Source organism: Galeopterus variegatus, unplaced genomic scaffold (genome assembly GCF_000696425.1).
Source record: "Galeopterus variegatus unplaced genomic scaffold, G_variegatus-3.0.2 Scaffold1111, whole genome shotgun sequence".
In the NCBI taxonomy this organism is placed as follows: domain Eukaryota; kingdom Metazoa; phylum Chordata; class Mammalia; order Dermoptera; family Cynocephalidae; genus Galeopterus; species Galeopterus variegatus.
Genome location: NW_007727222.1, coordinates 136,586 through 150,213, shown reverse-complemented (window position 1 = coordinate 150,213; position 13,628 = coordinate 136,586). Strand labels below are relative to the sequence as shown.

General features: G+C 51.7%; 1 protein-coding gene across 1 annotated transcript; it reads left to right on the top strand.

The window, feature by feature from the left end:
* The first annotated feature begins 912 nt into the window (after positions 1 to 912).
* On the top strand, positions 913 to 8,792 carry KRT8 (keratin 8). Its single transcript, XM_008574824.1, has 9 exons — positions 913 to 1,337; positions 3,864 to 4,072; positions 4,708 to 4,768; positions 5,252 to 5,347; positions 5,918 to 6,082; positions 6,699 to 6,824; positions 7,395 to 7,615; positions 7,772 to 7,830; positions 8,369 to 8,792. Exons 1-9 carry the CDS (start codon positions 1,017 to 1,019, stop codon positions 8,545 to 8,547), a joined length of 1,437 nt encoding a protein of 478 aa, XP_008573046.1. The 5' UTR covers positions 913 to 1,016; the 3' UTR covers positions 8,548 to 8,792.
* The last annotated feature ends 4,836 nt before the right edge of the window (positions 8,793 to 13,628 follow it).

Genomic DNA, 13,628 nt, shown 5'->3' with positions numbered 1-13,628 from the left:
TGATTCATGATTCACTCACTGGGAGCAACGAGACTGACTCCCCCAAACAGCAAAGAGAAAGGCGAAGACCCTAATGCAGCTCCCCTCCCCACTCTGCTCCACCATCCTTCTCTGCCTCTTAGCCTCTGTTCTTCATTCTCCGTGCCCTTCAGCCAGGCTTACAGTATCCAGACTTCCTGGGACATCCTGGGATCTTGGGAGGATAGGAGCGCAGGGGTTGTGTCCAGGAAAAGTGCCGTGTTAGATTTCTCTTTATCTTGCACCTACAGACCCAGAGGAAGACAGCCAGTGTGTGTGTGTGTGATCATTCATTCATTCCACAAATATTTACCCAAGCCCTCTGTGCACTGCACCGGTTGCTGGGGGTCCAGCAGTAACCTGGATAGACAGTGCAAATGGCTGACCTTAGATTCAAGGCTTCAGAATCCAGGGCCCTATCATCCAGTCTGGGAAGACTTTCAAAATCACTCAAAGCAGGGAGAACACCGAAGAGTGTCTTTGGGGTGTCAGCTGCTCAGAAGAGGTCCAAATGCTGGGGAACACTTTCCTGTCACGCTTCCCAGTTCTCCCATTTATTTCCCACAGGAGGGAAGGAGACAAGACCCAGGAGACAGGGTTCCACTAGCTGGGTGACCCAGAGCAAGTCTCCTTGTTACAGGGGCTCATGCAAAGTCAGGCAGATTTCTTCCTTCCAGTTTCATATTCATGGAATTGCTCTTTCCTGAGTTTCGGAGGTGGTGCTTGAGTGGGCGCCTAGGTTGGAGCGGGCTCCTGGGTGGGAGCAGCTCTCTGCTGCCCCCACCTGAGTCCTGCATGGAGGTGGCAGGTGTCAGGTTAGGCCCGGCCCCCTCAGGGCCTAGCCACTCAGGTACGAGACCTCTCCCCCTTCTCTTGGGCTGGTCCCTCTCTTATAAAGGGCCATCCCTGGGAGCTGTTGTCCTACCTAGAGCAGCTTCTTGGCTCCTGCTTGAATCTCTACCTGGTTCGGCCTGCCTGCCTCCACTCCAGCCTCCACCATGTCCATCAGAGTGACCCAGAAGTCCTTCAAGTTGTCCTCTGGACCCCGGTCCTTCAGCAGCCGCTCCTACACGAGTGTGCCCAGTTCCCGCATCAGCTCCTCGAGTGTCTCCCGTGTGAGCAGCAGCCGGGGTGGCCTGGCCCTGGGCGGGAGCTACCCTGGGGCAGTTGGTATGGGGAACCTCACAACCGTCACAGTGAACCAGAGCCTGCTGAACCCCCTTCATCTGGAGGTGGACCCCACCCTCCATGCCGTGCGCACCCAGGAGAAGGAGCAGATCAAGAGCCTCAACAACAAGTTTGCCTCCTTCATCGACAAGGTGAGGGTCCCCCCTGAATGGCTGACTCACTGTGGCCCTACAAGGGCCTGTGCCCTTTCTCCTGGTCATCCCCATGGGTGGGCTCATCTCCAGCTCCCACTGGTGTCCTGCTGGGCCCCACCACCCTGGCAACACTCTTCCCTTCTTACCTACAACTCCCATCCCCCCATGCACTTTGGTTTGGGCCAGGGCAGGATTGGGGAGAGGGTCTGGACGGCTTGTGACTCTAAATCCTGAGGCTTCCTTCCTCCCTCACCTATCTCACCGCCACCGGAGTTCTGACCTGCCTGTAAGCTGTCAACCTGGAGTACTCCCAGCTGTTCAGCTGTGGGGTGGGAGGGGAACCTCTTCTCCAGGTTCACCCCTTTCTCCTAGCACTGCCCCAAGGGCGCCCTAATGGTGCCCGGCTGCTTTTTTTCTTTCTTCTCCTTTTTATAAACATGGGGACTTGATAGGATTCTAGGAGAAGGAAGTAGGCGTCTTGATTCAAATGGGCAAATATTGATTGAGGCCTTTGGCGCCCCAGGGCCTGAGTGTGGGGGGCACTGCGATGAGTCATCCCTTGGCCACTGCCCTGGGCGCCTGCAGTGTGGGCGGGTCCGGGCGCGGCAGAGACCCTTGGGTGAGGGGCTGAGGTCGCCGTCTGGGGGACGCACTCCTCCACCTGGCGGAGCTCAGCTTCTGGGGGTGGGGTCACGATGGGGGAGACGCCAGGGCCTGGCTTCAGGAAAACCTATCCAGGATTCAAAGTCTGCGGGCGCTGGGCACCCCGCCCGACTTTCACGTCCTGTTAAACCCCAGAGTTTATGGCTTCCGATAACACGTCCGGTCGCCAACGCCCCTCTCCCCGATCGGCCCTTGTCCCCTTTCACTCTTCCTTCGCCGGCCCCGCCCTAGCAGCCTGGCTCCACTTTCGTCCGGACGGAGCCAGGCCGGGTTTTGCAGCCTTGGGGCTCTGCTGTCCTAGGGGCCCCAGGCCCCGGGCCGGAGGATTGGGCCCCTCCCTGCTGACTGGCGCCTGGGAGGCATTGTGGGAGCGGGAGGAGGGAAATTCTGGGGCAGATCGATGCCCGTGGGAGCTGGAGTCCCCCAGGAACCCGGCCCTGCTCAGATGTTTACGGAGGGCCTGCTGGCACCCTTGACTTGACTTCGTGACTAGCGTTTTGCTAGCTCTGGGGTCTTACAGAGAATAGTTAAGCACGAGCTTTGGAGTCCGAACTCTCATTCACATTGCTCCTGGGTGGACTGACTACCTTGAGGAGTCTGATTTCCTCATCTCTAAGATGGGCCTGAGAATCCCCAAGTTGGAGTTTTTGCTTATTCAAACCTGTGACGTATGTAAAAGAGCTTAGCAGGGCTTCGCCCACATTAAGCACTCCATTAGGGCTCAATGTTATAATTACTATTATTTTTTTATAATTTTGGGGCAGAATGGCCTGGGAAGGAAAAGGATTTAAAGAGAGGGATTGTGGGAACTAGACTGTACCCTTAAGACATCCTTCTCATCCAAGTACCCCCAGTTTAAAAAGTTACAACTTTGGGTGATTTAAAAAAAAAGCATTCCCTTCTTGGGACAAGTCGATTCTTCTTTTTAAAATATCCTCCCTAACATGCCTTAATTTCATTCTAAATTCTGGATTCCATGAACCCAAGGAACCCAGGGCCTTTGTGTTTGGGACAGCAGGGGAGGGTTGAGGATTCAGGATCAAGAGTGGGGTGGGAAAACCCTCCCCAATGCGATGCTGAAGAATCTCAAAGGGAGTGCTGGGGGTGGGAGGGGAGGAGTCTTCAGGTGCAGACAGACCTACCTAACCTCTTGCCTCTTCCTGCTAAAAGTGAGTTTGTACAGAGATGGGGCTCCTCAAAGGGCCTGCCTGAGGTCCTCTAGACCACTGCAGGGTTGAGGAGTCCCAGACTCCAAGAGGGGAAGCAATTCAAGTTCTGCAGCACAGGTTAGTAGCAGTTTTTGGCTAGAACCTAGGTGTCTTGGCCAATGCTCTCCAGGTGATAGGGCTAAAATTTCCCTATTACCTGCATGAGTCCTTCAAAGTCATTCCAAATAATAATGACGATGATAATATTCAATATGAGCAATCTGCATTTCCCTTTTCAATCTATATATAAGATTTACACTTTATATATAAAAGTGTAAATCAAAGCATGTTTAGAAAGCTATTTTTATTGATCTGCAATATATAATCTAAGTAAATAAGATCTGTTTGTTTGTTCTGTAAATGCAGCTTCAAAATAATTCCCTTGGCTGTCCCCTTCCAACCATGCACTCTCTCTCTTGTTCCCCCCAACTGCTAGAGGGACATGGTTTCCTGCCCCACTCTCCATCACACAGTCTCACCATGCTGTCTCCTCCAGCTCACAAGTGATCCTTCCAGAACAGCTAGCGAGTTTCTGGGTTCTGGAGACCTCACTGCTTGGGGAGTGGATTAGAGGAAAAGAAGTGCTTACTTCCCTCCAGATGTCAAATCCCGGCCTGATGTGGATCTTTTTACTCTCTCCTCCCTCATGCAGGTGCGGTTCCTGGAGCAGCAGAACAAGATGCTGGAGACCAAGTGGAGCCTCCTGCAGCAGCAGAAGACGGCTCGGAGCAACATGGACAACATGTTCGAGAGCTACATCAACAACCTTCGGCGGCAGCTGGACTCACTGGGCCAGGAGAAGCTGAAGCTGGAGACAGAGCTTAACAATATGCAGGGGCTAGTGGAGGACTTCAAGAATAAGTGAGCCTCCCCCTCCCCCCCAGCTGAAGTCATCCTGTCCCGCCATGCCCCTGGGGACCAGAGGCCTAAGTCATCATGGCCCTCTGCTTGTGGGCAGTACAGTCCTATAGTGACTGTATGATCAGGTTTGCTCAGGACAGTCTGTTTCTGGCCATTGTCCTGGCATGATTGTTAATAGCACCCACCCCCTTTTAATCTCAGAACTGTCAGGATTAGGACAACAAATATACGTTTATTTTATGTAGTAAACCTAAGGTGGGAGAAATAGGTAGCCAGGAGGTCTTACTTTTATACTTATAGTTCTGGCCCCTATATATTCCTGACCTCTGACATCTAGCAAACTCCCAAAAGTTCTGTCTGAGGGCTCATGTCAGGTCTGCAGCTAAACCTCCCAATATGCTCAATCCAATGTGTATTCATGGTCTTGGAGGGAGATCTCCTGCTCTAAGCCTCCCCATTGGCTGCGGATGGGGTGGGGGTGGGGATAGGGTAGCAGATGAAAGCAGAAGGACCAGCTCTCTCCTGTTCTACATTTCCATGATCTGAAATTTCTAGGTATTTATATCCCTCTCAAAATACCCAGGGCAACCTCCCCTTTACTCTCATCCCCTGATTCTAAGTTTTTTCCTCACTAGGTATGAGGATGAGATCAACAAGCGTACAGAGATGGAGAATGAATTTGTCCTCATCAAGAAGGTGAGGGACTCGAGGCTGGGGCTTGGAGACTTAGACTAAGGCTTTCTGGGTTCTGTCTCTAAGTGGTTCTAAATAATGGGGATAATTCATTTATTTCAACATTTGAATGCCTTTTAGGTATATAGCATAGAAAGATAGACAAGGGCAGAGCAGTAGTTGGTGCATTTGGACAGAACTCTGGACACTGATGTTGGGACATGGTTAAGCAAATGGAGCAGTGGAATTGGAGGTCTGGCTGTAGAAGGTTTCCTGGAGGAGGAGGTAGAAGAGAGAGGGCTGCAGGAAGCACAGGGAAAGGTGTTGGGGCTGGGGATGCAGATGCCGTGTGCAGAGGCTAGGCTGGAGGAGCAGGCCACAAGTGGGGTGGGGAAAGTGATGAGTTAGAGGGTCCTATGTCCAGGCCATTGAGTGGACACTGGGAAGCTCCTCGGTTGGGGTTGGGTGTGGGCATGCAGCTCAGGCTCCCTCTACCCCATCCCCCAGGATGTGGACGAAGCTTATATGAACAAGGTGGAGCTGGAGTCTCGTCTGGAAGGGCTGACGGATGAGATCAACTTCCTCAGGCAGCTGTATGAAGAGGTATGTTCCTGGGGACGGGAGAGTGAGAGTCCTGCCAGTGCCCAGCACACCAACAGACAAGGGCCCACCACTGAATAAGCACAGCTACCAATATCAGCCTGGCTAATAGTGTCCTATATGTTTTGTCCCCCTGCATGAGGGAGGGTTCATTACCCCATTTCACAGATGAGAGAGTGGGCTGAGAGAAGTGGAATAACCTATTTAAGGTTGTCCTACAGAGTGGTGATCCAGCTGCAACTCAGACCCACGCTGTCTCCAAACAATGCCTTTGTTTCTAATCTTTGAGCTGCATTGGATCCCTCTGTGGGCTCAGTATTGGTGGATGAGAGGATGGAAGGAGACTTCCCCTTTGGCTATTCACCCAAAACTAGGTTTCCTTGTATCCTTCCCTTCATGCCCCTGTTCTTTGGCCCATCTTCCTTCTTCAGGAACTTTGCGCTCTCCCCAGCCCTAACTCCCACCTGCTCTTCTCCCCATGCCCTGCTTTATCCCTTAAGAAATGCTCTTCTGCAAATGCTGGCTCTTTGTGTGCAGGGACAGACCCTTACCACCTGCCTCTTCTCCCCATAGGAGATCCGTGAGCTGCAGTCCCAGATCTCGGACACGTTTGTGGTCCTGTCCATGGACAATAGCCGTTCCCTGGACATGGACAGCATCATCGCTGAGGTCAAGGCTCAGTACGAGGAGATTGCAAACCGCAGCCGGGCCGAGGCCGAGAGCATGTACCAGATCAAGGTGAAGAGCAGGGTCACTAAGCCGATCCTCCCCTTCTGCCTAGTTCTGTGTCCTAATCTATGAGGAGAGAGCAGAATTTCAAACTCCACTCAGCCTGCTGTGAGCTGGGCCACTGAGTGGGTGTCCAAAGGTCTGGAAGGCAGCCTTCAGTGGTGTGTGTGTGTGTGTGTGTGTGTGTGTGGTGTGTGTGTGTGTGTGTGTGTGTGTGTGTGGTGTGTGTGTGTGTGTGTGTGTGTGTGTGTGGTGTGTGTGTGTGTGTGTGTGTGTGTGTGTGGTGTGTGTGTGTGTGTGTGTGTGTGTGTGTGGTGTGTGTGTGTGTGTGTGTGTGTGTGTGTGGTGTGTGTGTGTGTGTGTGTGTGTGTGTGTGGTGTGTGTGTGTGTGTGTGTGTGTGTGTGTGGTGTGTGTGTGTGTGTGTGTGTGTGTGTGTGGTGTGTGTGTGTGTGTGTGTGTGTGTGTGTGGTGTGTGTGTGTGTGTGTGTGTGTGTGTGTTAGGCGGATGCAGGGAGATGGCCTGCGCTCTGGTGTCCTGGCAGAGAAGGCACTCTCCCTTGGGTGGAGGGCACCTTGAGGTCCAGGGGTCCCCTCTCGAGCCTCACTGCTCATCCTGCACTGCAGTACGAGGAGCTGCAGAACCAGGCTAGGAAGCATGGGGATGACCTGCGTCGCTCAAAGACGGAGATCACTGAGATGAACCGGAACATTAGCCGGCTCCAGGCTGAGATTGAGGGCCTCAAAGGCCAGGTACGGGCTGGACTGGGGGTGGGAGAGGATCCTTGGACATGTCCTGGTGGGAGGAAATAATGTAGGAAGGAGTGATAATGTAGGAAGGTCTAGGGGTTAGGGAAAGAATCCCAGACCAGGGTTCAGAGCTGGAGGGGCAGCTACAGTCCAGCTTCTCAGGCTGTCCCTGGGAAGCTGAGGGACGTTGAGCAGAACCCTGCGGCCAGAACAGGGGTGGAAGGGGGCTGGGCAGGTAGGTTGGGGTCCAGGATACATCCCCCACGCCTGCTTTATTTAATCTGTCTTATTTATCATGGTGAGATTGGGTTCTGCTGCTTTCAGGAAAGTCTGGAACCCAGATATCTAGTCTGGTTAGGGTCACAGATGAGAAGTGTGTAAGGGGCAGTGCCTGGAAGCTGCTTGTATTACCCCATTCTGCTCCCTCAGTCTCACTGGTAGAATTTTCTTTGAGCTGGTGGAGTTGGCCAGTCTAGATCAGGGAGGGATACTCTAGAGGAGGGGAGAGGGCGGGTGAGCGCAGGGGAGAAGCTGTACCAGGCTCCACCGGCTTACCTGACCCCCACCCCACAGAGGGCTTCCCTGGAGGCTGCCATTGCTGATGCTGAGCAGCGTGGGGAGCTGGCCGTCAAGGATGCCAACAGCAAGGTGGCTGAGGTGCAGGAAGCCCTGCAGCAGGCCAAGCAGGAAGCGGCGCGGCAGCTGCGCGAGTACCAGGATCTCCTGAACGTCAAGCTTGGCCTGGACATTGAGATCGCCACCTACCGCAAGCTGCTGGAGGGCGAGGAGAACAGGTGGGTGTGGGGATCTCTGACTGGACCTGGTGCCCCATCCCTGGGACCTGGGATAGGGAGGGGTGGGTGCTGCCTATGGCCCCCTGGGACTTGGGTCTTGTTCTGGGACAAGAAAGGCCAGGGGTTGGTCCTGACAGCCCATGTGTCTGGGTACAGGCTGGAGTCTGGGATGAATAACATGAGTATCCATACGAAGACCACTACTGGCTACTCAGGTGAGTGTCCTGGGCTCTGCAGATGGAGGGTAGGAGGGTGGGACCCAGGGAGGCATAGGCTCAGGGGAGGGGGCTGTGCTCAGTAGCTCTAAGCAGTCAAGGAGGGAGTCCAAAAGAAGGAACACGATTCCTGTTCTTTAATCTCAGGGTGATGGGGGACATCCCCAGGACCCAAATAATATAGTTACTAATAGAAAGCACTCAAATGAATGGTGGCTATGTGCCAGGCACTGTGCTAAGTGCTTTACGTGCTTTAGTCTATTAATTTTTTATACAACCCCTGTACATTTCCCTCTTGTATAGCTGAGGAAGGTGAGACCCAGTTAAGTGACTCGTCTGAGGTCACACAGCTAATATGGAAGATCTTTCCCACCCTGCTCCTGGTTCTCCCTGACAGTTCTGGAGCAGTGAGTCATGCAATAACTGGGCAGGCAGGCCTAGGCTAGACTCCCCTTCCCTGGGGGCTCTGTAGGGAGGGAGCGGGAGAAGGAGCATGAGGCCCTCCCGTGATCATGCGGCTGCCTCTGTCCCTGACCAGGTGGGCTGAGCTTCACAAGCCCGAGCTACGCCATGACCTCCTTCCCGCCGGCCTTCAGCTCTGGTGGGAGCTCCAGCCCCTTCAGCCGCACCAGCTCCTCCAAGGCTGTGGTTGTGAAGAAGATCGAGACCCGTGATGGGAAGCTGGTGTCCGAGTCCTCCGATGTCCTGCCCAAGTGAACAGCCACTGCAGTCCCTCCCAGCCTCCCCACTCCTGTGGCTGCCCCAGATCCTGGGGGGGAGGCAGCTGCACTGGGGAGTGTGGGGAATAGGAGACCCACCTGAGGCTCAGCCCTAGCCCTCGCCCTCGGCCCACCCTTGGGGGTAGTCTACTGCCTGGGGTATCCCCTCTTGCTCATGCCCCAACTAAGAACCAATTCAATTGTCTTTTGCAAAATAAAGCCTCCCCTGGCTCTGCCAACCCACCTGGTTGTGTGTGCATCCCATGTCCACGGGGGTGGTCAGGAAGTCACTTCCTGGGACACAGGTGCTGGGAGAGGCCTGGAAGCAGGGGGCACTGAGTAGGAAAGTCAGGTCTCCTCCAGCCTGTTCCCTAAGTGTTTCCTTTGCTGAAAACTGGTTGCTGCCTTGGTCATTGCCATAGACGTCTGTACCTGAGTAACAGTCCCTGCAACAAACCCCATGAGGTAGGCAGAGCAGGTTTTAGATGGCATTATCAGGAAGAAGTTTAGTCTACTTCCCCATAGACCTCAGCATCAGGACTACTTGCAGAAGAAGGAAACTCAGGCTTGGAGAGGCCAAGTAATTGGCTCACCTAGAAAGTAGCAGATCTGGGACTGGAACCCAGCATTGGCCAGTTCTGAAGCCTGTGTTTCTCTTCAGCCAGGCACCAGCTTTTCCTTGTGGCCAGAGATGTCTTTTTATCACTTTCATTCCTTTGCAGCCAGGAACCAAGGAGTCCTGGTTTTCCTGTCCCTTCAGACTTGAGTCTGTTCAGCATTGGCGTGTGTCACCCCCACAGTTTGCAGATAGTACAGGACTTGGCATTGCTGAGCGGGCTCTTCCTTGCTCTCTCACTGTCCCACCTACTCTGCCGTGCTTCCCAACACCCACTTCCTCTCCATTTCCATGCTGTGCTTGTGGTATGAAATGTGTGTGTGCATTCTGTGTTTGCACGTGGAGGGGATATTGTGTGTATATGGGTGTGTGCAGATGCTGTGAAGTGTGTGAAGGGGTTTGCCTGTCTGTTGAAACAATCTCCAAGGCTTAGGGCAGGAGGGGGTTTAGGACACAGCTGGTTGGAGCAATGCACCCGCAACACTCCTGCCGTACTGCCAGCACCATGGAGCTCCAGGCAGACATGCTAGACACGACGTCCCCTAAGCACTGGACTAAGTGTGCACAGCCCTTAGCATAACTGAGGTGGGGGCATTTTCAGACTTTCTGAAACACCAAGAGAGAATAAACAGATGCACGCAGAGGGTACAGTAAGTGGGGACAGGCTGGCACAGGAAGCTCACATCTGGCCCTGCTCTGAGGTCTTCCTCCAGGGCTTCTGTTGCTGGGTCCTTGGATTCCCAGCCCCTGGACTCCCACCCATGAGCCCAGGCAGTCTTCCTCCTCCACTCACACCCTGTCCTGGGGCCAGGGCCAGGGTTCTGCACACTCAGAATAGAGGACTGCACTCTCTGCTGATAAGTTTTAACAACACCATTATCCAGAGTAGTGGCTTTCTAACTTTTGGCAGTGGCCCACAGTAAGAAATTCATTTTTATCATGATCTACAAACATATATATAACCGAAACAAAAATTTCAGAAAACAAAACCAAGCTTCTGCCCTCTGCTCATACATGATCCGTGATTCAGCTGTCTCACCAGGTCCCAGGAATCAGGAGGGTGGTGGTAGGGCCCAGGGCAGTCACAGCACCCAGTCAGAGGGACTTCTTGCCCCTGGGGCCACAAGTCAATATTTTCAGTTGCCCCACCCAGCCTTCCTGAAGCCAGCCGCTTGTCTTATCAGGTGCTGTCCCTAGGCAGTGGGTATGCTGGGGGCAGCCAAGGGCCTCACCAGAGAGTCTCCTGGGAGTATCTACACTCCGGGTGTTTGCTCAGGGAAAAGCAGGGTGGTTCCAGGGAGAATCACCCCCCTCCCTTCCAGCTTCTTGTGCATCTACCTTGGGATCAAGGTTACTCAGCATTCACGAGACACCATTCCATTCACGTTTCAGTATTTAAACAAATACAAGAGTGGAAATCCAATCCTCATTGAGATGAGGGAGCTCAGAAGGAGGGAAGCTGTCCTTGCTTAAACAGCCGCTTCGTGGCAGTGCTGGCGCTGCGTGAGGCTTCAGCTCTTCAGTGAGCCTGGACGGCGTTACGGATGTGGAATCTGTCTAAGGTTGCACATGTGGTGTGCTGACTCTTGGGCCAGTGCTCTTTTGACAATACAGTACTAGATTTGTATAACATATAAACAAAAACATTTTGATTTCATTTTTTGAGTAGGTAATAAACGCACATTATGTACAATTCAAAAGTACAAAAGGACCCCCTTCTTCATAAGTCACCTAGTTTCTCTCCCAGAGGGAAACTGATGCTACTACTTTCATGCGATTCATTCCAGGTAGAATTTATTATACAGTAATATGTCACCTAATGATGGGGACATCCTTGTGCAAACATCACAGAGTATTTACACAAGCCTAGGTGGTATAGCCTACTACACACCTAGGCTATATGATACAGCCTATTGCTCTGACCACCATTGTGCATGTGGTACGTAGTTGACCAAAAAGTTGTTAGGCAGTGCATGTAATTACTTAGGTACTCACATGCATGCATTTACATTCATCTTTCACAGAGGGTGTTATAGTGCATGTGTTGTTGTGTGCCCTGCTTTGACATTTGTTTGATAACCTGTCCCTTCCACGTCAGTATGTGAGTTGCTTCCTCACTCTCTTTTCACAGTTGCATAATATTCTACTTAAGGATGTGCCACAATTTATCTAACTAGTCCTCTATCGGTGGGTCTTTGCTGTGACAATGGTGAGCATATCTGAATAATTCCTAGAAGTGAAATTGCAGAGTCAAAGTGTACGTACGTTTAAATTTTAGGATCCCGGGGCTGGCTGCTTAGCTCTTCGGTAGAGCATGGTGCTGATAACACCAAGGTCAAGGGTTTGGATCCCCATACTGGCCAACTGCCAAAAAACCCCCCAAAAACAAAAAATAAAAGTTGATACAATGTTGAAGAAAGTGGCTGGCCAGTTTGCTCAGTTGGTTAGAGCCCAGTGTTATAACACCAAGGTCAAGGGTTTGGACCTTGACCTGTACAGGCCAGTTGTGTGTCTTCCAAGCATTTGTGGACAACTCTTCACACATTGTCATTCCAAAGTTTTGCTCTGCCTGCCCAGTGATCTGGGCTAAGGTGGTCTATAAGCTTCCCTGTGGTAGGGGGATTCTAACGTGGGGGAGGGATGAGTGACAGGCAGACTAGAGTGTAAGGGGGTAGGAATGGAGGAGGAAGTGCCACCATAAGGAAGGGGAGGTAGGGAAGGGGACAGCATGGTTCCAGGCCCCCTGGGCCAGTCACTGTTGCTGCCCCTTTACACCTCATGGTAGGCACAGCTGCTCTGTCTATCCGGCATCCCATTCCCCCTTAGTAACAGAAAACTCCCCCACCCTCCTGCTCCTGTCATGCCCCCTTCTTTTCAGTAACTGTTATTCCCCAGCTGCAACCCCGTGGTTCTGGTGGGCCTGCCATCTGGGTCTCTCATCTGGGTCATCTTGTCTTGCGGTGGGCATGGGCCAGACTCAGCCAATCACAGCCTCCCTTGTTATTTTCTTGCCGAGGTACATCATACATACAAAAAGTGCTTTAATGCTAAGTGCACAGCTTGATGAATTTTTATTTATGTTCATACCTGTAATATAGAACATTTCCTATATCGTAGAAGATTCCCTTAGGTCCCTCACTGGAGTTCATTTTCTTTTTTTTAGTTGTTTTTATTTTTTAGAGCAGTTTTAGGTTCACAGCAAAATTGAGCGGGGCATACAGAGAGCTCCCATATACACACCCCTGTCCCCCACAGCCTCCGCCATCATCAACACCCCACCAGGGCGGTGTGTTTGTTACAATTGATGAATCTGCATGGCCACTTTATTATCATCCAAAGTCCACAGCCTCCATTAGGATTCACTCTTGCTGTCGTACATTCTATGGGTTAGGACAAATGTGTAATGACATGCATCCACCATTATAGTATCGCACAGACTAGCTTCACTGCCCTAAAACTCAGAGTGCACTTTCAAAAGTACAGATCAGATTCAGTTACTCCCCTCCTTAACCCTTTAATGTTGACATCCAAGATAAAGCCCCAAGTCTTGACTCAGCTGCAGGCTGTGCCTGCTCTGCCTCCACCCGCCTCTCAGTCCTCATCCTGGCCACTCTGTCCGGTGCTCTCTGGTCCAGCTGTGCTGGCTTTTCGGCGCTTAGCCCACATTGAGTTTCCTTCCACTCAGGGCCATTGTACATGCTGATCCCTCTGCTTGGAGCACACTGCCTTTCCTATGCTTCCTAGTCATTCCTAAGAGTTCAGCTGAAAAGCAGCTTCCCTAGGAAAGTCTTCTAGACACCACAGACTGAGTGGGGTATTTCTATAATAAGTTCTCAAGGTACCCTGTATTTTCTCCTTGGCGATGGTAGTCATTCATTTATCTGCAGATGTGTTTTAGTAACGTCAGCCTTATCCCATAGACTGTAAGCTCCATCAGGGTCAGGGACCATACCACCACGTCTATCTGGTTTTCCACTGATTCTTCAGTGCCTAGCAGAGTGCCAAGCACATAGTAGGTGGTCAATAAAAATTATTAAATAAAAGAATGAATGAACCATTTCCATATTGATGGTCGTCTATTTCTTTTTCTGCCATTTTAATCTTTTTATACTCTTTCCTTTTGGGGAGATAGATGAATTTGCTCAGGCCTAGTCCAGAAACAGCTAGTGCATTGATCTTTTAAAGTATCTCCTCATGAAGTGGCCTTAGAGAATTTCAGGACGATACCCAGCCCATGACAGTGACAGTCAGACCTTCTTTAAATGCCTGAGGAAGGGGTGGAAAAAGAGGGTTTGGACTCTGTGTTTTTAAAAATATCTTCTAGCCGATCCACTTTATTCTCTGGACATTTTGTTGGTTCATGGAGGCCTGGAATCCTGAGCTGAGAAATTTGTATTTGATCACAGAAATGGTGAGTGCCATTGGGGATTTTTTTTTTTTTTGGCAGGGAGCAAGGAAGGGAG